Source organism: Gambusia affinis, linkage group LG03 (genome assembly GCF_019740435.1).
Source record: "Gambusia affinis linkage group LG03, SWU_Gaff_1.0, whole genome shotgun sequence".
NCBI classification, from domain to species: domain Eukaryota; kingdom Metazoa; phylum Chordata; class Actinopteri; order Cyprinodontiformes; family Poeciliidae; genus Gambusia; species Gambusia affinis.
In genome coordinates, this window is record NC_057870.1 from 8,692,273 (window position 1) to 8,719,747 (window position 27,475).

At 39.2% G+C, this 27,475-nt stretch overlaps 1 protein-coding gene across 1 annotated transcript in view; it reads left to right on the forward strand.

Annotated features, from left to right (window-relative positions):
- Window positions 1–18,300, forward strand: part of slc15a4 (solute carrier family 15 member 4) — a 33,192-nt gene extending 14,892 nt beyond the window's left edge. Inside the window, exons 7-9 of the mRNA XM_044111390.1 lie at window positions 837–995; window positions 5,530–5,688; window positions 16,841–18,300. Of these exons, the coding sequence (XP_043967325.1) occupies window positions 837–995; window positions 5,530–5,688; window positions 16,841–16,992 (470 nt within the window). The 3' untranslated portion in view covers window positions 16,993–18,300. The remainder of the gene's footprint in view (window positions 1–836; window positions 996–5,529; window positions 5,689–16,840) is intronic.
- Window positions 18,301–27,475: the final 9,175 nt, after the last annotated feature.

Here is a 27,475-nt window from a genome sequence, read left to right on the forward strand (position 1 = left end):
TGTCACCTTGTGTATGAAGTATGAGCAGATTTGTCAACAGCATTTCACGAGGTTTCACCGTACATGTGCTGACAGATGTCTGGGCTCGAGAATAGCTGGACCACATATGTAGTGTAGTGATGGTTGACACGTTGTCAAGCACAAAGTGACTTTTTCTGTGCAAGACCTCTGCCACATATTGAGGTCAGCTTTGATGACAGATTTTAGTGCTTTTTTTGTTTTGTTTCTGGACTAGTTGTGGCTCAGTAGCTTTCAGGTAGCTAAATCCAAGTTATTTAACAGCTTTGATTGCAAAGCATCACTCTGAGACGTCTGATATGTGATTTTCAGTTAAGGTAAACATAAAAATAAGGATGTGTGTTTATACTGTGAGATTTGCTCTGGGCAGCCCAGTGGCCATGCTGCCTGAGATGGACGGCTGGTATTATTGGATTTCCGGATTACAAGTCGACAACTCTCCTCGAATGTAGCATTAAGTGTAGCTATGATAGGAGGCTGTCTCTGGGAGTTATCTGAAAATAGCTGCTGGTCACACAATAATATTAATCGAATGACGCTTTCGGGAGCAGACACCAAATGATGACAACTGCATACTTGTGATTATTGAACTGTCTGCAGTGTCGCGTTATTTACTACCCTCGCAGATGGGATTTTAATGAAGTAGTAGGAAGGAAGTCAACAAAACCAACTTAATCCCCAACAAACTGCTATTGAATTACAGTATTTTGTGTTTGGCTACATATTTCTGACTTACACAGTTGTGCTACATTCATCCACGTTTGCATATAAGTAACTCTTTTCTGTTGTCTTCTTCTTTCTTGTGTTCACCCACTCAGGTATTCTGGAGACCAAACGCCTTGAAATCGTTAAATCGAATGGTACCATAGACCAGGTGCTTGGCAAGGTTGTCTTCCATGCGGCAAATTTACCCATTTGGTGGCAAGTGCCTCAATATGTGCTGATAGGAATCAGCGAAATCTTCGCAAGCATTGCAGGTATGGTTGTTTGACATCTTGTATTGAATTTACTTTGCCTTGTAAAAATCTTGAAATTGTGGCACTAAAAACTTTAGTGCCACAAAAATCTGGAACAGAATATGAATACTTTTCCAAGGCGCTGTGGGTGTTATAAACTCCAATTTAAACCTTGTTGAGGCAAATAAATGTTAAATACAGGATGAGTGAGTGAAACGACTTACTTTTTTGAGTTTGCATGATTTTACCTCGCACTGATGTGTTTATGCCATTTACTGAAACACATTTCAGTAAGAGAGTGTTGAGCACTTTGATTCATTGCCAGGCTCCACCAGCTAAATGTAGTTGTGGGTTGTTATCTAGAGCAAACATCCTAAGACATCAATTGATGAGTGATTATCCTGAATTTCTCGCCCTGCTGCATAACACTGTGCAGCAATGAAGCATTTACAAATAAAGTATGGATTAGGGAACTATTTCACAGTCGAACTGAGGGAAGGTTCACTCCAGGCAAGTGACTTACTTCACATAATGGGGATATTGTCCACACAGAAATCGTATGCAAACACAAAAATGTGCACGGTTTAATGGTTTAAGCCATTCTTTCCCATCAGTTTTCAATTAGCATCAGTGTTTACACATACAACAAACAACATGCGCATGCAGGAGACATACTGAAGTGGCTGTCACTGTGTATTTCCTGCTTGCAAACAACATAATTCTGCATATATACATACAAGCTGTGTTCACAGATAATACCACAAGTTAAACTCACATTGTTTTTCTTTCTTGACATTGCTAATATCTGAAGTGCTGGATGTCAAACCTTTTACAACTCAAAAGACACATCCTAACATTCAACCATGTGAAAAAGACACTCGATATATTTGGTCTTGTTATGTTGATGTCTAAAATTATTATTTTTTATTTATTTCTGGGAAAAAAAAAAAGAAAATTGATTGCCTTTGAACTGTGTTATTAATGACTCGTCATTGTTTATATTTGGTCTCACATTTTTCCTGAGCACCTTCTGAGTCGCACTAGAAATCAGAGGGGATTTTCTGATAGTAAGATGACAGGATCCCAATTTAAGCCTTCGTTATTTTCTTAGAGAGCAAAGGTTTTCTCCTTGTACACCTCCCAGAGAAAGGCATCCATTTCCACAGAAACACTAGCAAGAGTCTGCATCAGGCCCCATGATGAGATGTTTGGGGTTTTGAGGATTTCTTTTTTTTACATCCTGCTGTCTGCTCTTGAGGTGAATTTTCTTGGATGACAGACTTGGTCACGTCGGAATGTGTTTTGAATGTCTTGTGAGCTGGAAAGTGTTTTTAATAATAACAATACGTTTTATTTGACGCGTCTTTCAAAACTCTCAAGGACGCTTTGCAAACAAGATGAAAAACGTAGCACTTTGTAAAGGAATCAGAAAACTCTTTCGGTCTCAGGATGGTGTTTACTCTCACGTCAGCAGTCAGGAACACACTAAACTAAATATCTGAGATTTAAACACGACAAACCTTTAAAATGCTGTGTAAGCTGTGTTCTAATCATGCACGCCTGGTTCACATATCTGTAATTGTTCTTGAGTTTTATGAGGAATAAATGGAGCGGTGTATCCTAATTTATTCCTCCACCTTTTTTTTGACATTATAAAGCCTCCGTATTCATTTTTACCTAAAAACAACTATTTTGTTGAAGTCTTTACACATTTCTTAGACTTTGATTTGCTGTTACATTCTACACATATAAAAACAAGTGTCCATGTACTAAATTAGCCTGTCCGCACTTTAAATCTGGGACAGAATAAGAAGATTATGAGTTTTTTTATTTATTGGAAATAGAAACCAATATAGGCATCTAACACACAGCTGAATTCCAGCATCAAGCAGGCAAGAGGGAAGCATTTTGCTTTGAAAACTCATCTCTTCAGTTCCCAAAGTTTAAAGATGGATGTTAAGAGGAAGATTGATGCAACCCAGTGTTACATTTTATCACTGCGTTGCGTCACATTTGCCGGCATCAGGCAGAAAAGGGGCAAATATATTTTGGAAAACAATGATTTTTCTCTTATTTCTCAGGTTTTCAATCATTATGGGGATTAATATATTTGGAAGTTATTTTCTTGCTTTCCTTTTTCTTTTTTTTTTTCTTTTTATTTATCAAAAATGACAGTCACATTACTGTGCTTGAATTGAAGTTGGGAGATTTTAAATTCCCCTTTGTTCCTTATTTTGTCACAAAGCCAGGAGTCCTAACAGCAAAGCTTATCCAACGGCAATATATTTAATCTTTCTTCTGCTCACAGAAGATGGATTACTTGAAGTAAACACTGCAATTGTACGCAAATTTTTTGGGGGGAATTATGGCATTCAGACCCACTTTTCAATGAGAGGTTAAGAAACATGCAAAAAAGTGTGTTTCTGGTTCATGCTTCACAATACATGCACTTTCCCAACCCTGACTTCCTGCAGCCTCTTCCTGCCGTCCCCCTAAATCTACTAATAACCAAAGAGTCCAAACAGGTCAGAATTGTACACTTCTGGTTTGAAACTCCTTTAAAACTTTTTCTGGGTATTATTTGGAAGATAGACATTGAGTTTTCTCCTATTTCTTGTGAACCCTGGCCCAAAGATTTTTGTTAATACCGTCTCATTCAGAGCTCAGAGAATTAAAGAGCATATTGCTTCTTTGAAACAATAATGTGGTAAAGTAAAGAAGTGTTCGCTCATCTGAATCGGTTCTAACAGCACAATCGCAGGCTGGTATGCAACAGAAACAACTTTTTTTTTTCTGTCATTATTCAAAGACCAGAAATTTTGTTTGTCAGAAATGCACTTCACTGGGAAATTGTGTAGAACTTTGCTGCTGGTTTTGGGCCATTTATTTTCTGTAAGAGATCAGGACGGCTTTGTATTGAACTTCTTTTTGGAGTCACTGCTTATAGTCTTAGGTTGCACTTATGTTTGTGAATTAAGTTCGTTAAGATCTTCTTATAACAATATATTAATTTGCATATTCCATAGGGAATTCTGCTTCATTAATATTTAACATTTTTTTTAAATCAATTTAAAAGATGGTTTAGTCATCTTCGTGTTTTCATATACAGTCACAAAAATCTATCATTTCTAAATTTAAACTCCATGAATACTGAGATTAGCATAAATATGTTGGGTGTTATGTACCGGCTGTTTCAGGCCTCTTGTAAAAAGACTGGAATCCACTCGCATCAAACATGGTTTCTATGAAAGTCAAATCTGACCAAACAAAGCTATGCGGGTCTTTAAAATAAATGCACTCACAGACCATCCCGTCCCACAGGGCTTACTTCAAGGGAAATTGGCAGAATTGTGACATTTATCTGGTGAAGAGGAATATTTCCCTTATGTCGTTTCCTGTTTGAATAAATTTGTGTGAAATCTCACAAGTCCCGAGCCTGGTCGGACAGAAGTGAATCTTTATGCATGAAGTTTGCCTCATCCGAGTCAGTAACTCATTGTTTTTTATATTTTAAATAATAAACAACCTTAATAGCCACTTCCAGAAAAAGGAGTGGGGGAGAATGTAGGGCTTGGACCTCTACATATTCTTTTTTTTCTTTTTTTTTTCCTAGGGAAAAATCCTTTCAGCGAATGAAGGTCAAGCTGTTTATGTTGTGGGTTGAAAGCAACAGACATCGCTTTAGTATTAGATTGTCATCACAAATACACATTCACAAGATTTAGCCTGATGTTAGAATCCTCTCTGCAGTGCTGAGCTGGAAATTGAAAAGCTTTGCACTAGCTTTGTGGGTCGCTATTCAAATGTCAGCTGAGGATGTAGAGAGGCGTACATGTGCAGGAGACAGCCATGCTTCCCTCGGTTTAATTTAAACATGATTCTTGTATCTTTCAGTTTCTGTATTTATTCATTTGTCAATTTACATTCTTATGTTCTTTCTCATTTGCACAAGTGCTCCGTGTGTCTATAACCAAGCTGGTGTGATGCCTGAGAATAGGCTAATGTCTTGTATTTACCTGCATCTCCTTAATCTCTCAAGGCAGGTGGAGCTTAAGGGCCTCATCTGAAAGATCAAATGTTTGAGTTGCACTGAAATTATCAGTGTCAGCATGTGGGTAGAAATACCTTCAGGGAGAAGAGACTCCAAATTTATATTTGTCCCCAAGCTCATCATTCTTTTTTGTACTTTCCCCAGACGTTTTTCCAGTTCTCTTTGTGTCCTGACAAAATAGCCACTAAGTAATAAGAGTTGTTGACCAACCCGAGTATTTCTGCCTTGGAAAATGAGCTGTCAAGGAAGCCTTTTCTTGTCAAGAGACTGTTTACAAACAGGTGGAATAGTTGCTGTCAACAGAACTGGTTACATTACAGGAATGAATAAAGACAAATATTTTATCCTGATTTATTGTCACTGAGAGGCAATTTTCAGCACAAGAAATATTCGTGAAGCATAACAGTGTAATATAAGTTTTAGTTGTGTGCATAGCCTTCATCACCAGTCCTTATCAAAAATATATACTTTATAAATTTACCAGTCTATCCCATTTGGTTACAGGTCTGGAATTTGCCTATTCTGCAGCACCCAAGTCCATGCAGAGTGCAATTATGGGGCTCTTCTTTTTTTTCTCTGGGATCGGCTCGTTCGTCGGCTCCGGTTTGCTGGCCATCGTTTCTCTCAAGGAGATCGGCTGGATGTCTTCCCACAAAGACTTTGGTAAGACCCTGAACCACTCAACAGATCAGCCACTCTATTTTTAGAGCACATTTCATACACAACGAGGGTAACACAAGGTGATTTATATCAAGTAGGTAATGGAAGAACGTGCAGGGGTGACAGAAAGAAAAGAAAAATAACTGAAAGAAGGCTTAACGTGGTGAAAAAACAAAAATGTTTGTCAGTAAAGACAGATAGTATTGTTTGAAAGCACTGAGGAAACTGAAGATGAGTAAAAGAAACTCATTCTGGAATATTTATGAGGATTAAAACTAAGTTTAGAAGTAACGAAAAGAATGATTTAAATAGTTGAATTATTAGCAGTTTATTCAAACACCTAAAATAAAAGCTGTCATGACTCCAACAAAAACCGAATAATGACCTTTTTGAACATTAGCTTAAAATCAAACTACAAGTGGAATAAATCTACAGACACAAGGAACTTAAAGTGTTGTCAGCATTTTGTGAATAAGAGATCTTAATTACTGAAAGTAAACTAAAAGGCACACTACCACCATTGCACTCAGATCTTCATGATCCCTGTTCCTAAAGAGAGGAAAATCATAATTTGTAGAATGTATGTTGTTAAAATCCCCACCAAGACCACTACGGGTAAATTCTGGCACTGGGTGTAACACAAAAATCAGTAACCTAAACAGTTGGTGTCAGTAGCAAAATATAGTTTATTTTACAGTTCAGGTAAAATCTCAATCACAGGAGACAACAAACACAGGGAAGCTTTAAGCTTCAGGGCCTCCAAGGTCAAAACAACAAACAAAACACCCCACTTTTAATTATAAAATCAAATAAACACGTTCTAGAAGAGATTTGGGGGGGAAAAAAAGTACAAAACCTGAACTCCCTGGCTGACCACAAAAAACAGGAGAAAACAGTTAAACAAAATGACAGAGAACCCCGACCAGCTTCCACCGTGAATAGAAACACAACTTTAGTTACACACTGGAGGCTTCACAATATGCGCACAGCAAAAATCATTTAAGTCCCCAAAAACAGTCAGCTCACAGACAAGATCACTTCAGATCAAGGAACAAGGGATCTGACATCTCTGGTATGAAGCTCTTAATGGGGGGGCTGAGCTCCAACACATTGCACCTGTAGCAGCCAGGTAGACCTGAAACACAAAGAAAGAGCTCTCTCAGGAAGAGAGCCCCTAGAGGTCAGTGACCGTCCATCCATCCATCCATTTTCTTAGACCCTTCTTCCCTAATGGGGTCGGGAGGGTTGCTGGTGTCTATCTCCAGCTGCGTTCCGGGCGAGAGGCGGGGTTCACCCTGGACAGGTCGCCAGTCTGTCGCAGGGTCAGTGACCGTAACATATGTAAATAATAAAACCAGTTATAAGAGTAATTTGGAACTTGAAATGATTGTCTGAAACGTCATGTTTTAACAGTAGGTATGGCTTCCACTGTGGATATTTTTGATACAGCACCAAATCCAGTGGACTTTTAGATGCGTGTATTTCTTTCATAAAATATTTAGCTGAGACAACTGACATGAATCACCAAACCCTGCAGGGTGTGTCAAAATAACTGCAAAAAAAAGAGAGGAATACAGACTGTTTGTTTTTATTTGACATGTCTTAATTCTCCGGCTGTACGGTGGGGTAGTGGTTAGCAGTGTTGCCTTGTAGGAATAATGTCAACATGGTTCAAGTCCTGGTCTGGGCTTTTTCTGTATGACTTGCACATGTTCTCCATGTGCTTGTGTTAGCTCTAACTTAGTACTCTGTTTTCTCCTACACCCCAAAAACATAACTGTGAGGTAAACTGGTCTCTCTATGCTTCCTTCAGTTATGAGAATGTGTGTGTGCCTGGTAGTTTGTCCTGTGTATTTGTGTGTTGCCCTGTGACCTGTCCATGCTGTGTCCTACACATTGACCACTGGAGATGGTCACTGGGCATCAATGCCACCCCGAAAATAAGCAGAGATATGGATATTCTTTAGTCCATACTGATCCAGTTGACATTTTGCAGCTAATTTATAGCTGAAGTGCAGAAGGAGAGCATCACCATTTTTCAATTTTCTATTTTAGGTGTTTTATTGTATCAATAAGCACGTCAGACTAACTACAAAAGGTGTAAATCTGTCAGACTGGTAAAATGAATAGCTCTATGATGGCAGCAGATGGATGGGCTCCCTCGCAGGTGGAGACTCCCAGTCCAGACACACTTTTTTTTTTTTTTTTTTTTGTGTTGACTAAGCCGGCGCTGTAAAATGTTTATCCACAAACACCTAAAAGCTCATTAATAAAGCGTGCCGACAGGTTTGGGAGCTGCTGCTGAGGATGCTGGGTCTACTTCATAAATCCATTCTCTGCTCAGCCTCATGTCACTTCAGGGGAAGTTTAACTGAAGCCAGGTTGCCTGTTTGGCTCTCCTTGCTTTCCAAAACAAGTCGTTTAGAAGGTGAGCCACTGAACTGGAATAAAACATGCTTCCGGCCACTGATAAGAAACACATGGCACAAAGCTTAGGCGGTAAGTACAGTCAGAAATCATACAGTCTTTTTTTTTTTTTCACCATATTAGAGTCTTCCACATTGCTCAGCTCTGTAGGTGGAAGGGATTCAACTTATTTCCATGGCTCTGGGCGAAACCGGGTGCCGTAAACAGAATCTCGGGGGAGCTGTGCTAAGTTGTACTAAGTTGCACGGTTCCCGAAGACAGACAGCAACATTAATCACAGGCTGGGGGTCTGATTACATAGCCCAGCCCTTCTTAAGTAAAGCTGTCCCTGGAGCAATACATGAAGATGGCAGGGCTGGTTTGGCATCACACTGTTGGATGCTCAGGTCTCCTGTTGTGCTCTCGCTCCATCGTCCCCCTTCTCTCTAGAGATGCTTAATGTCAGACAAACTCAGCTTCAAAGTTTCACAAAAAAGCATGACTTGATTACATTATCACTTTTTAAAAGCACATCTAGGGCTTTATTTATTTTATATTTAGCTAAAGTGACTCCATTCTAAGGTGTTCAGAATTGTAGGATGGATTTGCATCAACAAACTGTTATTTCTTGTGTGTTTCTGTCTGGTCACATTAAAATAGAGCTACAACATGTTGTAAAAAGCTGCTGTTCATTTTTTCTCATCTTGTTACATAAAGACACAACCTCAAACAATGCATTTCATTGGGATTTATGCGATAAACCAGTGGTTTATCGATCTGTTTTTTAACAGACTCGGTTGCTGTTTTCATGTTAAATAGAAGAAATAAAACAGTAAAACTGAAAAATAAAAAACTAGACAAAAAAACAACTCAAATCATGTAGCTCCAGCTCAGAATTGTCTCCTTGAAATTATTACCAACAATGCATCACAGAAAGAAAATCTTTCTTCAGTAATAGCATATATTCACAAACTGAAACAGTAAGAATAACTGCAATCTAAAAACTTCCAGATTCGGCGTCCTGCCAAACAAAACTCTGCAGATACATTTCTAAGATTTTTACTTGATAAAAGATTCTGAAAATCACTCTCTATTTCACAATTTGAATTACTTTCTCACTTTATCACAAATAGTCCTGAAATTGCATTGAAATTTGAAAAGTGGTGGAAAAAGTGAAAGACATGAAGAAACTTGCAAGGCACTGTAAAAGGGGTTTTCATTTTATTAGTACTTCTCATGTTGCTTGGACTTCTCTTGAAAGGGAGACATCATGTTTCCATAAGATTAACCTGTATAAATATAGGTGGAATTATATATTTTAAAAAAGACCTCATGGACATTTTTTTTATGATCTTTTAAAAAAAAAAAAAAAAAAATCTCAGTAATTTTTAAAGTCAGACGTGACAAGATAGCGTCACAGATTTGAACTCTTAGCTTACCAAATCCCACCAGTTGCAGGGTAGGTTTGACTTCTAATGGCTCCTCATTGGAAACGAGGCGTACCTGCATTTATTTGGCTGTGTGCTATCGCTTCCTGTCAGCTGAAAAGCTCATATGATCTGTGTACACTTGTTTCACCGCGGCTCGGCAGAGAGCGTCTCCCCGACAAACATAAACAGCTGCTTTGCTGTTCTCTTTCACAGGTGCCTGCCATGCCCTCGTGTTTGTTTGTCTCTGTGCTCATAAATTGTAGGTTCAGCTCGTACTCTGTATCCCCAGAATACATGCAGCCCTGTATTTTATTGTATTTCCCTAACATATTCAATGCAGCGACGTCTAAGGACAGCTTATTTTCCATATTACGCAGCAGTATGTGCTGCAAGGGAAATGAACAAAAGGAGACTAAAGCAGCAGAGGAGAGATGTGGGTGAAGTTGTGCATCTTAATCCTGAATGTTTCGTGGAGGGAAATCTGTAATCGAATTATGTGTAAGTAATAAGGGATTGGTTAATAAGAAGCTAAATATTTTGGATTTTATTAATGGACATGTTTTTCTGACTTGGAGACAGATTTTCATTCTTCTTGCATATTTTTTTTTCTCTGTCGAACATAGTAAAACAAATCAAAACTCCGAGCCTTATGTCAGAGATAGTAGTGATACTGTGATACTAGTGATCCTTGTTAACCTGCTGAGATTTTATTCACATCAATGTACCTGCATGCGTGAAGCTCGCCTCAGGTAGAAGGGGAAAGAAGACTATTCCGTAGTTCTTTAAGCTTTTCAAAATGTAAGCTGAACTTTGGCTGTATTTTTTTATCTTCTGTTTTTAAACAAATGTCCTATTTTTTTTTTTTTTTTGTGCATTAGCCCATGAAAGCATAATTTGTGGTGTGTCCAAACAGCACACAGCAAGTGTTGAGGTATGTCTACACAGTAGCTGAATTCATGTCTTTAGGAAATGGCCAAACATCCTGATGCAAGACCTAAGAGCTGCATCATCATTCAACTGAACATCAAACACTTTTTTTTAGCTAGCAGCTCTTTAAAATGCAACCTTGTTGGTTCTGTAATACTATTTATATTTTTCATGCATTCAAGTAAATGGAAAAATTATGTATCTGCGACCGCCTGCCGGCAACAAAATATCTAAGGTTTTATTGAAAATGGGTTGCTGTTATGTCCAGACACGACATTGGTTCATTTTTTGAGTTTAGGGGCCCTTTTATGCTGCAACTCTGATGGAATGGCTTTATCAAACATTATAGGCTTTACAACTGATCAGATACTATACTAAAAATGACTGCATGCGGATTGAGTAAAAAAAAAAAAGCCTCCAAAGTAAAATTTTGAAATGCATTCATAAACTCTGTAAAAATGCTGCTATAAACCTTTAAAAGATTTGAAAAAGCCTATGAAGAAGGTGGGGGAATAGAACAGTCTTCATAGTGGTGCATAAAGTATATTTGTGCTGTAACATCTGCTTTCAACCTTAAAACCCAAATTCAACCCTTCACCTGTTTCTTCTTGCTGAATAGTCATCCATCCCGTTCTGCTAATTCTTTTCTGTTTCTCCACTGCACCTATTCTTGTCGAAACTGTGCCACCATTTTATTTTCATGAGTCAATCAGAGATTAACCTTTACTCTCAACACAGAATGATCCTTCATACAACAGGAGGCTTTGTGTCTGTGGGAAATGGGTTTGCATTCTAATTTGCTTCCCTTTTGTTGGAAGTATCATTCACTCAAAGTGGAGGGTTTTTGTGAACCTCTGCAGTCACAAGACAGGAAGTGCCCTTTTCCTTGGCCAGTTTCCAAGTCCTGACTGATGTTATATCAGATGTCTGAGACGTGTTCAGATATTCACCGTGGGCTGACATTCGCACGTCCTATTGGGTCACACTCAACAAAATGTCAGGGTTTTAATGGAGGTCTTAATGTCAGATCTGACAATTTTAATATCAAGACTTACTCCTCCTAAAGGGACTGTATGAAAACAGAATTTTTCTTGTCTGCTTGTACGACGTCTTAGAGGTTACAGAGCGCACGTTAATATTTTTAGCATGTGGCCAGTTTTGAAACTTTACCATCAATAATAATGATCCAGAGCTTGTGGATGACTGAGGAAAATAACTATGTTTATAGCTGAAACAAACATGCATTGATCCCCCATAATCTCATTCTAGGACAGAGAAAAGCATCAAGATATTGAGTTGTTGTATTGAAGGTCTCATCCTTTGGTCTATTGTCAAACATTGAATTGGTATTGACCAGCTTCATCTGGCTAACATTGGCTGTACAAAGTCACTCTCAGGTAAATTGACCCAAAAGTTTATAACAGTCAAGATATTTGGTAGCTGATCCTCTTTGTTGATGCATTTGGTTTAATCACAAGTTTGTTATTTTCTAATAACAAATGTCAGCAGAACCTCTGAGCACCTGTGGAAATTGTATTTCTTTGACTCTTTTTTTGCGTGTGTGTGTGTGTGTGTGTGTGTTTTTCCCCTCCTGCCAGGGACTTGGTTTTAACGTGGCTGTCAAATATTTATGGCCTCCATTATAGTTTTCTGCAGTATGTCCTCGATTGGTATTTTACTGGTTTAATTAGTCTTCAATAATTTTCGAGTGCATTTGGCAGTCAAGTGGGCCCTGGGGGTTGGACAGTGTAAGGAGGAAACACGCTGGGTTTAATCTGGAAGAAAACGGAGACAAGAAACTGAAATCTTACAGACGTTTCAGAAGATCGTCTAAAACCTTCGGTGCTTTTCGGCTGTTTTTCTATCTGTGAGTTTATGTCAAACTCAGCTAAATAAAATCCACTTTTAATTTAACTAAAAAAATCAGATGCTAATAGTTAACAAATAGTTGTTTTCAAACTATCAAACAAAGTGCTGTGCTACTGTTAACAACAGTCTTTTGACAGAATAATATTTACAAGCTTTCCTATGCCATCTCACAAGATTGAAACATACAGACAGAGGGATCTTTGAATGTCCATCTTTGCATGATTATCTAGAAAAATCATGCACCAATGTTTATTTTTTTCATTTGGTAAAATATTCTTGTACATCTTGAGATTTTATCTTGCTAACTCAGAGCCAGGTGATGCATTTTTAGCTTAGTAACAGAGTCCAAAAGGGGGATTTTCTCTGTTCCAATTACACCTACTGGCTATTAAACTTGTGCAGCATCCAGTGAGAATGTAGTGGCAGCTTAATGTAAAACTTCCTTAGGACAAACAACCTTCTCTTTGTGAGGTGTTGATATGTGAGGATGACATTGAACTCTTAACTACTTGCATAATTTTTTGATGAAATCTAAAGCAGTTTCTTAAGAACAATTCTTCTGATTTTATTTAAAAAAAACAACAACAAAATGCTCAAATATTAGCTTAGTAGATAAAAGTTAAAGTGTATCACATTTGCTAATATTTCACACAAGTTCTTACACAAAACAAAAATGTTTCTGTGTTTTGAAGGTTCATGATGCCATGAACTCTAATAAGGTTCCAACGGCCTCTGGAAGAGACACAGGCCCACAGCATCACAGATCCTCCACCATAGATAATGTTTTGTCTATGAGCAAACCCAGCTTGAGTGTTTGTAGAAAAGCTTAATATCGTCTGACCAAAGCAAATTGTCCCAATAATGTTTAGCAAACGCTACATGTTCACGTTTGTGATGGCGGTATTGGCTCGCAGATGGCGATGACTGGTTGTTGTGGAGACATTGTGTGCAGAAGATGCTGAAATTCTCCAGCTCTGAGCTTTTGGAGATTTTGTTTTAGCCTCCCTTAGTATCCAACCTTTTGTGTGGTCACAAAATAAGCCTTGGTCCTCATCTTTTGTTTTTGTTTTCTGTATTATGTCAGATTTATTTTCTAAGAATTACAGGACGTCATTGATTATTAATTAGATGTTCCTAAACAGTTTCAAAAAGTAAAGCATCATTTTTTTTCAAGGTACTTAACATGTTGTTTTTAGTCTTTTACTCATTCATGCCGGCCTTATTTATCTGCAGACCAAAAGGAGTTCATCTTAGCTATAAAAAGATTATAAACAACTCCTGTTTGTACATCAGTCTGCATACTTGATTCTGTTGTTATTGCTTACTTTTTCTTAAAGCACAGCGCTTCAGTAAACTAACTGCAGCAGCATTTGTTTTCCTATCTGTCAAAGAAAAATTGACTAGAGAAAAAAACAACCATTCTCAGTAAATGTGCATTGTCTTATCCTCCATGAATTATTCAAGCTCTGCTTTGGTTTTTGATCTGTTTCTCTGGATTTAAACCTTTGATGGATTAGGATGACAGCAGAGTAGGTGAAAGCTGCAGCAGGGGTCAGAGTGTATGTCAGTTTTTTTTCTTTCTTTTTTTTTTTTTTGTGGTCTGACTTGCCAATGATTTCATTTATGCTCTGGCAGGATTTCAAAGTCATCAGCCAGCTCTCTGTTCCTTGATCAAAGCTTCCACACTATAGAGATGCCCCAGTGCACAAAGCATTGACAGAGAATCACTCCATTTCTAATTATCTCCTAGAACATGCAGACAACAGAGAGAGGGGAGGGAGGAACATCTGTAAGCTTGATAAGCGTGGTGACATTATGGTGTGTGATCTGCTTCACCAATCGTAACAGATCATGCAAAGCAGTCAGGCGCTTGGTTAAATTGACTAAAACCTTCTCTTTGATCAGTCAAATGTGCCCTGTTGAGTCATTTACGAGAACATTCTGCCGTTACAAGCCTGAGTTTAATGCAATAGTTTAAGAGTGTTTGGTTTAAAATGTACACATTTAATCATTGCTGTGACGTTAAGGGTGTTTTCACACCTGGTAGTCCGGTAGACCCGGTTCAGTTGGGGACCAAAATTGCAACAGTTAATACATTTTCAGCTGGTGTGGTTCCCTTTCATACTGCAATGATCCAAACTAACTGAAAATTGACCCCCTGATCTCTGGGAGCACTGCATGAAGAACTACTCAAGGAAGCAACATAAAAACCTCGGAAGAAGACATGAGTGTGACTTCTTTCTTCACAAAATGTCAACAAAAGATTTTTTGGCGGTTGCTGGATCCCGATTTTGACTTTGGTAAAGACATGACCCATTTCTCTCCACAGTGTTAGATTCTTGCATCTGTTTTGGTTCTTTTGACCCAGGATGCTTTGCAATATAGGTTGCTTCCTGCATTTGGAGCGGTCTTGGGTTCTCTCTCTTCCACGTGTACATATGAACCACTCCAGTGTTCTCTTCAAACAGAGACCTTTATAGTTTATAGGCCGACCAGTTTTCTTTGTGTTTCTGGACCAACAGACTGGACTAACATGGGAAAACCAGTGCTGACGTAAATGCACCCCAAGTCTAGAAAGGTAGATTCTTACTGATATTAATTACCTAACACATGAAGCTCTAACAGCTCTGTCACATTAATGTACGTCTGTCTCTCATGGCGCAGACGGATATACAGGTTAAATGTAGTATATAAAGTGTGGTCAACCAGTGTTTGCTGACTCTTGAGATAGAAGTTGTTGCAGAACTTTATATAGTAGGAAATCTTTGTTCTTCAGTTCGTTAAACTCATTTCGACATCTGAAGACAGTAGGACAGGCGCTGATAATTCAGCAGCCTCACATTAGACTGTATCGTCACTAAAGAGATACCATTTTAAATATTTGCCTCCTTTACTTATGTTTAATGGCCTCCATTTTGCATCGTATGGGTTCAGTCGTCTCTGTTTCAGTTCTTTCTGTTTGCCGTGAATCCAGTTCCTCACAGCGCTCCCTGTCATCGTCCTTGGGCTTGTTAACATCCTGCATCATTTTTCTTTATTTGAACAGCGTACAGATGGTTGGAATATGCTAATTGTGCTACTAGACGTGACGAAATACAACACACTAAAATCTCCAAGGTTTCAGGACTAGTAAGAAAAACACAAACGGCAAGAAAAAAACTAATTCCAGTGCAGTCTGTCCTGTTACTAATGAAAAATCTTTGACTATAAACACAATCCTGAGCTGTAAGGCTGGTCACCTTTAGGCTTCCAGGTGGCTCAAGTACACAAAATGAGTGTTTAGATTCATATCTAATCAAAGTCAAACCTATTTTTCCGTCTCCAGCTTTTTATTTACTGTGATAACTCTCTTTGCGACGCTAATAGGAGCTTTCTGAAGAAGAGGCTTCATGTTTTGAGCGACAGCTCTCTTGTGTCTGTCGGCTGCACCGCACCTTAAATGACCTTTTGGAAGCAAAGACGTGATTTTAGGCTGCACAGTAAAAAGTCTAATCTCCTCTCCTCTGCATAAGGCTCTATTTGCAATAAAAACGATTCCCATCATCTCATCCCGTCAGCTGCAACGTCAATCGGTCTGCCTCGCATGGTCAAGGGGACAAGAGCCGCTCTAAGACCAATCCAATTGTCTCCAGTGAAGACAATTGGATTGCTGTCAGCCTAAACCGCCCCCCCCCCTCGAGTCAAAAACAGTATTTGTTTAGAATATTTCTCCTGAGCATTGCAGGCTGAATCAGGGCGACGGGTTCAGGAAACATTAGGACACTTAGCAGCTGCTGGCTGAAAGCTACAAGAGGTTGAGGACATTGGGGAATCTGAGCCATTAATATTGTTATTACATTCTATGCGCACATATCTTCTCTGTGAGATCAACTATTTTTCCTTATCGGCAGAGTCTGCTTTTGCCGTCCTCCCTAAGTACAAGTAGTGTTTCGGTGAACTGTCGGTTTTATTCTCTTTCTATTTTTTTTTTTTATCCATCTCATCCCAGTCCCATGAGGAAACAAACAGCCCTTTAAAACGGATGAAAGACTGTGTGACTCAGATCACAGCTGAGGATCCGTGTTGCTTGTGTTATTTTTTTTTTATTCTTCCGTCTCACATCATCAATAGAGCCTCCCTGTATCAGCGCTGAAGTGCCGGGTCAATTGTCTTCATTTTCAGAAGGTTTAACAGTGACGAGATGAGAGGAGTTCATCTTCTCCCCTCGCTCATCCTTCAGCTCCCGTTGGATCTTGATCCCTGACAGAATCATGTTTTCCCTGACGCTCTCACGTCAAGCCTGCTCTTTTTGTTGTCTCTTAACACATATCAGCTTGCCACGTTGCGTCAGCTGTTGGCATTTTACCTTTTCGTCTTGTAATTTCTTTAAATGTGCGAGAGCACTTGACACTTTGGTTGTACAAATTAGGTCTTTTTGGGGTTTTTTTTGTGTGTGAGTGATTTTGCTTTGTGCCATGATGCGTCTCCAGAATGCCAACTGGATTGTCCCTCCGAGCTAATTTCCCTCGTGTTGTCTCCTGCAGGCAACATCAACAGCTGCTCCCTGCACTACTACTTCTTTCTCCTGGCGGGCATCCAGGGTCTCACCTTGCTCGTCTTCCTCATCATTTCTGTCAAGTATGACAAGCAGAAGAGCAGAGTAGGAAGTCAGCGCCAGAGATACTCCTCCTCTTGACCTCGGCACCCATAACACCAGCCTTCACCTGTCACAACGCCAAAAGATCCGGTTCAATCAGTATTTACTTATGATCCTATAGCACTCTGGGTTGTTGTTGTTATTAATATTATTATTATATCACAACTACACACTTATTTATGCTTATTGTAGCTCTTTTGATTTGGTATTTCTGTCACCTTTCTTATACAGCGGTTGTTTTACTTTGACTGAAGGGGCTTTCAGATGCCGCCTACAGAACAGGAGTCCTATGACTGATTTCTGCTGAGCTCCCCTTTTGCTGTGTGTTTACTCCTGTTGCCTTTTTTTTTGATCATTTGCACTTAACTTGAGTATTGGTGCCATAAAATGTGATATTTTCATGTTTTCCAATGTAATGAGAAAGCTGACTTGTTTTTATGTGTTGATTTTTACTTCATCCCTATAAAAAAATACATTTTATATCTTATATCTCCGTCTTTACAATGACTTGATACTTTTACTAATCAAGCTTTTGATTCCATCATGATTCTTTGCTTAATATTTTTAATCCATCTTTTATTAATTTTACAAATCCTGCTATGCAATCTAGCATTAAAAGCAGAAAATCTTCAACATTTGTGTGCCACCGCCTGTGAATACACTGCACACATAAAATGACAAGAAAGCCATACTATTATGTCTAATTACAGCTCATCATGTTACAAAATTATTCTCTAATTAGAAATTAACTAGCGCACAAAAGCACAGACTTTGCAAATTATTTCATTACTTGGTAAACCACAGATCCCATTGCATTTGTTTTTGAGGAAATTTCTGTTTTTGCTGTATTTGTAAGACTGAGATGCTTTTAAGTTTGATACTGCTGTATAAGGACGTGTGTGTGTGTGTGGGTGTGTGCGTGTGCGTGCCTGTGTGTGTTTTGAAATGTCAGAAACGAGCTGTTGTAACGAGTTTTATTATGAGGACACTCAGGGCTTTAGAAATCATGTGAAGTACTGAAGTAATACTCCAGGAAATATGCCACTGCCTTTGGGAGCTCACAGCTGTTTACTGTCAGTGTAAGTAAAGACGCAGTAAATATAAAGCAAGAGGTTCACTTCCTCTTCCTGATCGTCTGAAATGCCTGTTGGATGGATTTTTGTTTGTGTTCATTTCCCATATGAATCTCTGTCTTGTTTAACTGCATTTTGTCATAGTGCCTTTTTCATCTCATTATTTTTAAGACTGACTATACTTACTGTAACTTTACCCTTTCAAAATGCTTCAAGATTGGAATAGTGTTTTGTGTTTTTATTTATGCTCAATAAAGTCTATTCCATGAATGCATGGTTTTGTCTGTCCTTTGCCTACTAAAAATGCATTTTTCAGCTCTGGGAAAACTATGGACAAATGTTTTTCTATAGATTATTTCCAATTCCATTGTCTTAATGTTGCATCTATCTATTGATTAATCTGCCCCTTATGCCTTCCTCCATATTGTCATCCACCCATCTATAAATAATACATCATTATTCCTTAAATTCATGTAACTTTTAGAACAGAAAAGTCTGACAGAGGGGCTGCACAGTGGTGCAATTGGTAGCACTGCTGCCTTGCAGCAAGAAGGTTCTGGGTTCGATTCCCGGTCCGGGGTCTTTCTACATGGAGTTTGCATGTTCTCCCTGTTCATGGTGGGTTCTCTCCGGGTTCTCCGGCTTCCTCCCACAGTCCAAAAACATGACTGTCAGGTGAATTGGTCTCTCTAAATTCTCCCTAGGTGTGAGTGTGTGTGTGAATGTGTCCTGTCTGTCTCTGTGTTGCCCTGGCAACCTGTCCAGGGTGACCCCGCCTCTCGCCCAGAACGTAGCCGGAGAGGAACCAGCAACCCTCCTGACCCCACTAGGGACAAGGGTGAACAGAAAATGGATGGATGGATGGATGGAAGTCTGACAGAACTGCTAAAAGGATTTTTCTTTTAAATATATGTATACATTTATGTTTCTGCTCTGCCAAGCCTGTGCTGCCTTAATGCAAGCTTTATAGCCACCGGGTATTACCGAAGAATTTATATTCCACTTTATTTTTCAATTTGTATATTAAAGATGTTTATTCCTACATTAAACAGTGTTGCTTGCACAGAACATTATCGGCATCAGGAATCAATAATGGAGTAAAAGCTCATTCAGGACCCACATTTTAAATGCAGACAGCATGGTGATGCTGTTCTTTAATCATGGCATGTGCCTTCAAAGTCTGCTTTCATGATTAGGGCTGTGGTTTGTATGTCCTAAGGCAAGCTCAAAGTACTGTAGAGTGCCTTAATTATTTATATTACAAAAAAGCACAGCCTATAGCAGGCGGTAAGGAAAAAGGTTAACACAAAGGTGTAGTGCTGGGTTTGTATTCCCTGTTGGCTAAAGTCAGCATATTACTTCTTAGTTTCATCAGACACAGGCTGAAATCAACGTCAATGTGGATCATTTTTTTAAACGCTGAAACCTCCCAGCCACCAGGCTTGGAGACAGCCGTTTCCTGTTTAATTTGGTCCGAGAGCCACACAGCCGCGGCTCAGCAGACAGCTTGATGTTTGAAAACTCAACACAATATCTCCAGGTCATAATTCTCGTGCGGTGGCTCGCCTCTCATGTTGAGAAGAATTTCTGACACACTGAATCCTTACTCGGGCAGAATTGCACAGCACTGGGGATTGGATATGTAGTTTATTGGCCAGAATAGAAAAAGAAAAAAAAAAACCACAAATTTCCTGGGAGAAAACACCTTGTCTAAGTTCTTTTGTGTAAAACATGCATACTTATGAGAAAAATCCACCGTATTTGGGGTTTATTTGAAGAAATAATTCCAGATTGGATGCATATGTAACTTTAGCTGAATATCCTTTAGTGTCTTGAAAGGTGTATCATCTTAGCTACTACCATTTAATGCCATATAAACAATTCGCTTTTACGAAGTGTTGTAGCTATCAGAGTCCAGTGTTTAGTACTGTCAGGATATGAGCAAAGGAGTTTTTAACAAACGCTGAGCATTAGATGTGTTTAGCATGCAAATAAGCAGTAGAAAACTCAGAAATAGGACTGCCTCATTCTGCCCTACAGACAAGGCGATGTTCAACTATTGTTGGAAATGTGTTGGAACAAATGCTTTGTGAAAAAGATTATGTAGATTTTTTTTTCTTAAGTTAAAGCTCATCTTATTACATCACCTTTTTTAGTTTTTTTTTAAATCTCAAAAGTTTTTTGTTAAGATTAGCTAGATTGTTTGGGTTTATGCCAAGTCATCATAGTTCATGATATTGAACTATTGAACAATATTGCTATTTTACAATCTCGCAGCGGAACAAAAAGGTTAAATGTAGAGTGGAGAAAAGCTAGTACTGAACACACTGGGGTTTTTCTGAGTTTAAATATTTGTAACAGGGCCACTGACATAAGATTCACACCAGATGTCAGTAGTAACCCAAGGAATCCACACAATACAAAGAAAAACAATTTTCCAAAATGTAGTGGAGTTGAAAGTTCTGCAAGTCCTTTTAATGCTCTCTGATATTCAGTTATTTAAAAAAAAAAAATACAAATCAGATGATTTGCTAGTTTTACTTTCTTTCTCTGAAACTACGTAAAGGTTTCTTTGGCTGTGGGTTTGGACCATCACCTTGCTTGGCAATAGTGGAAACATTGAATGTGACTACAGGCCATTGTGGTTTAGTGTATTGTTAGTTATTTCAAGGGAAAAACCTAATTTTTGAAGGTCTTATAGAGTCATTTTTTGAGTGCTCCTTGGTTCTTCAAAAACTCTTGGTTATTGTTTTGACATTTCTGTCAGAAATCTTATGAGGGTGATATGATGTTATTTTCGCTTTCGACTCCAACAATGCTTACTGGAACATTCGGAAGTTTAGAAACATAACCAACTAGTAGTCTTTCTGATGAGAAACTTTTTCAGAGAATATAGCAAAAAAAAAAAGAACTCTCCCTTTTTTTTTTTACTTTGCCTTTTACATTTTTTGGAAATCATAGATTTCCTTTTCTTGGGGAACAGCATCACTTTTTGCTCCATCCAGGCCCTATGGGTGTTGGGATGGGACCTCAGAAAACATCCATTCCATTGTTCCATTATGACAATAATTCATTACATATTTAAAACATGCAATGCAAAAAAAAAAAAAAATTGTTTCAGGCTTTTTAGGCTCTCTGCCTGCGAGGAACCCTAGTAAGCAGAACCTCAGCTACTCATCTCCCCCCTGCAGCTCAGCAAGACTGCTGAATCAACAGAGAACTGAAAGATAAGCAGTAAAGTCAATAACGTAACAAAGGAATAAGAGAATAAATGGCCAGCAAAAGGTCTTTCTTGCATTGGTTAATCTTTAATCTTCATGACACCAGCACACGGAGACAATGGAGCTGCATGTTGTGGTCCATGAAAAAACCACTGCACTCCCAATAGAGCATCGCTGCTGTTCTGCAGTTTGGTAAAATGTGTTTCCCTGCATGGATGAGATCAAGTCTACTTGGATTAAATAATAAATGTTACATCTGGGACAGGAGGAAAGTGCTGCTTTCTAGAATAACAACCTTCTGCTTCTTGTGGAACACGCCAAACAGCGCTTTTTACCACCAAGTTGATCTGTTCATGAATTAAACCTGAGGTAAGTAGCAACAAGCATTCTTCCCTCTCAGAAAGGGATTGTCAAAAGAGCTGAGGCAAGCTGACCAAATGTCAACACGCAGCAACAGTATATGAATGGAACATTTTTAATGAGGTGATTAAAAAAAATAACAAATTGTGACGCAACCTTTTATATTTTAATATTTCGATTAAACACCTTTGTCAGGTTTATTCTTCAAATGAACTCTGAAATGATCACAAGGACACAAAAACTTGTCTTTTGCAAAGGGGAGAAGCGTGTCATACTTAGCTGCAGGCCTGGAGGCATGGGCAGACATTGGAGGTCATTGTCCGCCCACAGAGTCAGCCTTGCACCCCCTGGACTGGAAGCTGTTTGTTGTTTTTCCCTTACAGTGACCAACTCTCTGTTATTCCTAAATTTGATACAGTAGAGGCTTCAGCACTTCCCATATCTGTGCCCTCTGTCACGTTTTTCAGCAGCAATTAAAACAGCTGTTAAAACTGTTTTAACTGTTGTAAAAAATGCACATGTGAATCACACAAATTCTCGTGTTTACGTGTGATTTTGGAATACTTTGTGGTAAAAACCCATGTGATTCCCATGTCTATCACATGGGATACACATAAACTAAGGTGAAATAAATGTTAAGTTATGCCAGATGCATAAAATTTTACTTTAAGACTTATGTGTTAATAGAAATATTTGATAATAATGTAAAGTATATAGTTAACTAAAATAATAACCAACTGGTGTGAAATAAAAGTTTAAGATGCTTTCAAAAATAAAATAACACAAAATAAAGGGTTTAAAGCTGTGCTAAACCTGAGCTACATATTCAAATCCCATGTTACTTCAAAAATCTTGTGAGATGTTTTCAAGCCCAACCCCCCCTGTAGAAGATTCTTCATTTAAAAAAGTTAAATGTTAAAACAGTCACAGACTGACCTAACGTTTCCTGTGCATCTATCTGGGTTTGTGTTGAAACAGATCAGTAGCTTATTGTTTTCAACTTTGAGCTGTCTTTCAAATCTGTCTGTACATGAACAGAGACCATTTTCTCCCTGGTTTGTTTCGGTTCTGAGATCACTGTGTCCAGCATGCTTTTCTTGAATTTAATCCAGGTTCTGACTCAGGAGACGTTTTCCAAAATGTGTACTTGCGTGAAGGTGCCTGATGCCCTAGTTTTTCTGGCAGAGAACTTCCATCATTTTCCAGATTGTCTGTGAAAAAAGTCAGATCCACCTCAGCGTCTGGCTCAGGGAAGGTTTTCCACAGTAATGGTGACTTCTTTACATCCTTGCTCTGAAATTGCTGTTTCTTCCCTGTCTCCTGTGTTTTAGATTTGGATTCATTGTCAGTGGTCCGCTGTGGAGCAGAGATCTGATAGAATGAATGGTTAACCAAATGGTTTTGGTTAGAGCTGAAACGTGCATTGTAACTAGGGATGATGGTCAATAAAAAGAGAGCTGCAGCAGAATGTGCTTTCAGAATAGGTGGAGATTGTAAATGAAGCACATCTCTGTCTGTTCTCCTCACGAGTGCAAAGAATCTAACTCTCTTGTCTTTTCCTGTTTCTTGTATTTTTTTCAATGTTCTAGGTGATTCAAACCTGACAGATTGTACAAGACCCCTTTTCTAAGAACACTGCCTCAACATCATGTTTTTCTGACAGACTTTTCAACAATTTTAGCAGAAGATTTTCCAGTCATGGAAATTGATATCGCTCGGAAATGTTCTTTTGGTGTCTTGACCTGACACTGAGTAAGTTGGATTGTCTCTGGTTTGTGCACATTCTCCTGTGATTCAACGGTGGATTGTTTTTTGGTGACCAACGGAGTGAATTCTGGATAAATCGTTGGACTTATTGGGCCTAGGTCATACACCTAATTTTCATAGGTTAGAAATTCATTCTCATTCTTCCATACTGCTGGTCTCTTGACACGCTTGTGCTTTGATTGCTGTTTCTTTCCTGAGGTTTAAAGGTGGAATCGGTCACTATTGAAACACCTTGCTTTTCGGTATTGAAGTCAGAAATCTCTACAGTAAGGGGGTGTGTAAGTCCAGCCAGGTCAAATGGCATCATCTTTTTCTTCCTCTTAGGTTTAGCTGGCTCTTTCTCCCCTTGTTCATCCACCGTCTTGTGAGTTTTAAAAATGTATTCTTTCTCAGTGATCTCTGAACCGTCCTGGATTTCAGGATTTTGAGGAAAGAGATGCTTGTTGTCCTCAAACCATAAGTTGAACGGCACCTTCTTCTTTTGGTTTTGCCTGGCCGTCGGTGGCTCAACTTCTCTCACAATACTCATGTCGGATGTTTCCATTTCATTGATGGGCTGGTTTGACTGCGTTCTCCAAGTCTTTACAGTTAGGAAACTTATTTTGATCTGCGAAATTAGATCTGCGCCAGGTGTAGCTTCCTTCCTCACAAATTCCAGTCTTATTGTCTATTCACAATAGCACTTTTTAGAAACTACATCTCACGAGAAAACATTTTGACTATAAACTCTCCATCAGAGGTCATCGGCAAAAAACCCGTCAACTGTTAAACCCGTCTGGATACGGAGCTGCTAAGCTGCGAGCTAACTCCAATAGGCCAACTCCAACGGGGGCTTGCAGCCCTTCAATATTTATTCACTTCTAAGAATAGGCGTGTCGTCATAGTGATTATTCAACAGCACAGGCGAGCACAGGAAAATGCATTCCATATATGGTAACTCTTTAAGTCAGCTATGGTTTACCTAAGCTGTAGACAGCTGCTAATTAATATCTTTGCCCAGCTGTGTGCCAGAGCCTTTCTTAGGACCATACAGAAGCCAAATCTACAGAAAGTTAAGCTGCTTTATTTTAATTGTATCACAGTGTCTTACCTGTGTAATGAGCGGCTCACAGATGCCCTCCAAGATGTTGCTCTAGTAAATGGAGGATTACAAAGTGTCATCACATGTTAATTAAGATAAGCTAATGAACACGTCATGTTAAAGAAAATTGCCAATTAGGCAAATCGGCTGATCGCCTGCGTTTCCGCGGACCTTTTTTACGATCTCAGGGCTGTCTTTGACAGAGATTTCAAGCCTTCGAGAGACGTGCAGCATAATTCAGAGCCAACGTGTTTCCAACGCTTCGCTCTTTGGACAGGGTTAAAGCTGCAGAGATGATAACGTATGCAGAGCCTCAGTCACGGGCTCTTGTTCTGGAGAATTTGTTCTTGTCACTTGACTGACTGTTTTCTGCAGGACTGAGCACAGTAGCTAGTTGAGATTGTTCGCTCAGACAGATCATCTGTGAAATAAGCAACCGTAAAGCGCTTCAGCGGCATACATCAGTCTGGATTTATGGCAACAATTCGGGAATGTCACACACACAAGCCCTCGCAGTCGGTTGGAGGCTTTTATTTGTACGAAATGTGGCATGACTGTAGTAAAACAGTGCAAGCATCAAGATAAATCTTTAACAGCTAAAATGAGGAATGCTTTTGCTCCCAGGTGTAGCTCGGTAAGCCTCAGACTTTCTGTTGTTTTTCCGATGACAGAAAAGTCCTCTCAGAAAGCTGCTGATTTTTTTTTGGTTGTTGTTGTTTTTTTAATCACTGTGTGCATTGAGCCCAACTTGTTCTGCACAGAACGCCTGACTAACATCACGTTTAGGGTTCAGACAATGTTGTTGATTGTTGCTGCTTGGTGGGACAGTTTTGGAGTTTTGAGCGATTTAGTTCATCTTGACCTTTGTAGGTTTTGAGCAGAGGTCATTTCATGGTCAGCAGAAAAGAAAACAAAGCTAAGCATGTAAAGAAAATGTTAGATTCTGTCAAGATGAAGTATAATGCTGTTACTCTGACGTTTCCAAATTACCGTCACATTCAGTCATACTGTAATTTGTTCTATTTTTAAACATCTTGAAATGTAAAATCGAGAACGTTTTGTGCCTTTAATTTGTTTTTTGATTATATGTTAGAACGTACCCTGGACATACCATTGCATCTAAATATATTTTATAGCCCATTACATACCATTTCAGTATTAAAATCTAGTTGTTTTTTTTATTGGTTTTGAGCAACTTCATTTTTTGGCTTTCATTAGCTGCAAGCCACCATTCTAAAATGAACAGCAAAAAACTCTTGAAATGTAACACCATGCATGTTTTTAAGTGATTTAACGTTTTATTTTAATCAAGAAAATCAGTTCACAGTTTTACACAATACTCTATATGTCTTCAGGTGAGGGATAGAATATACTCTGAACATATTTATTAAGTGTGTCTGGCATACTGTTCCAGTGGGAGATTGTGCACCAGGACACACAGACTTTGCAAAGGGGTGTTCGTATGAACAATGTTGTGTTTAGGTCCCAGTGGAACAATCTGTAAAACTGGTCGTGTCGTGGCGTCCTTGTCAGCTTCTGCTCAGTTGTTCCGAAACCAGCGCAAGGCTTACATTCAATACGAATTCAAGGAGGCAACATAAATCATGCGGCGAATAATTATTTGGAAATTGCAAATCCAGGCTTGGCACTTCAGGACCACGGGGAGCAGAGTCAACCATTAGCACAAGTTTGTTGGTCTCACATCATCAATTTAATTAAAAATCCATTTAAGATGAAAGCCTGGGGAGAGTTCTTTTCTTTTCGTTTAAAGGAAGCCGAGGCTTCGAGGCCGACGAAACGAGATTCCTGAGTTTCCGTGCCACAGGACAGGCAGCGAATAGTCAATGTGCGGGCTGTGCAACATCCTAGCAGGTGTGAGCACATCTAAAACCGGAGCCCAGCCGGGACGGAGACGGTGGGTCGGACCGCTCAGTTCCTAACTGAAGAATCGGAGGTCTCTGACAAATGGTCATATGATCACAGAAAGACCTGCAGAGGTGCTTAAATTGCAACACCCCCTACAGCCCCCCTCTCTCTGCCGTACAGTCCATAAATCATGCCCCTGGTGCTGACTGTTGAAATCCTTCCCATATCCACAAACTCCCAGCACACTGCACATGCTGCACAGGGACAGCAGAAACAGAAGACATTCAGGTCTAAGGAGAAACAGTAACTTGTGCTACATAACATCTAGGAAATGTTTCTAAACAACTTTTTACCTTTTGAAATTAACACCAAACCAGTTCTTTTCATTTCTTGGACCCTGGACTCATACAGAACTGTGATATTAAAGATAATGGAGGGAGTGGCTTGGAGAGGAGCGCAAAGGGCCAATTAATAATGCATCACACTCATTACGGGTGACAAAAACAACAGTTACCGAACTGTTTTGAACATGATCAGTACCTCTGTGGTAAGATTGGGATGAGTGTGTCTGTACTTTGTCTAGGTCCTCGGAGCTGACTGGAGAAGCCCGGTTGCTGCATTAGTAGCTTACCCCTGTTGCTGTAGACTCTCACCTGCGTGGCTCAGTTACCTGGATATTGGAAGGGAGGCTGAAAGCAGACTAAGACTTTTTAATGCTTTACTTGTGAGCTCTTGTATCAGATGAAGTTTTGGACATCAGAATGTCACAGCGCTGCCCTGGTGAGGAGAAACACGCACATGTCCAAATTGTGCATGTAGGCAGGATTCTGGTGATTTGAAGGACAGAGAATAGTTCAGGCTGCAGTTGAAATGGAGATAAAAAAAAAAAAGAGTAACTCTGGCGCTTTGTTTAGCGGTGACAAAAAAGGACCACAGGGAAGAAATGGAGGGAAATGTATAATTGATTAATTTAAAATATAAATATAAAACACCGCTAGTGCCTCGTGCGAAATGACCCTGAGCTTCAGCGTGATCAGATCAGAGGTTGCTGAAAAATGCCTCGCATGTTTGATTCCTTCTGGCTTAGAGGATTTGGTTTAAATTATTCAAAATGTTTGGCTCCAGATTGCACGTTATTATATAAAGATCAATTG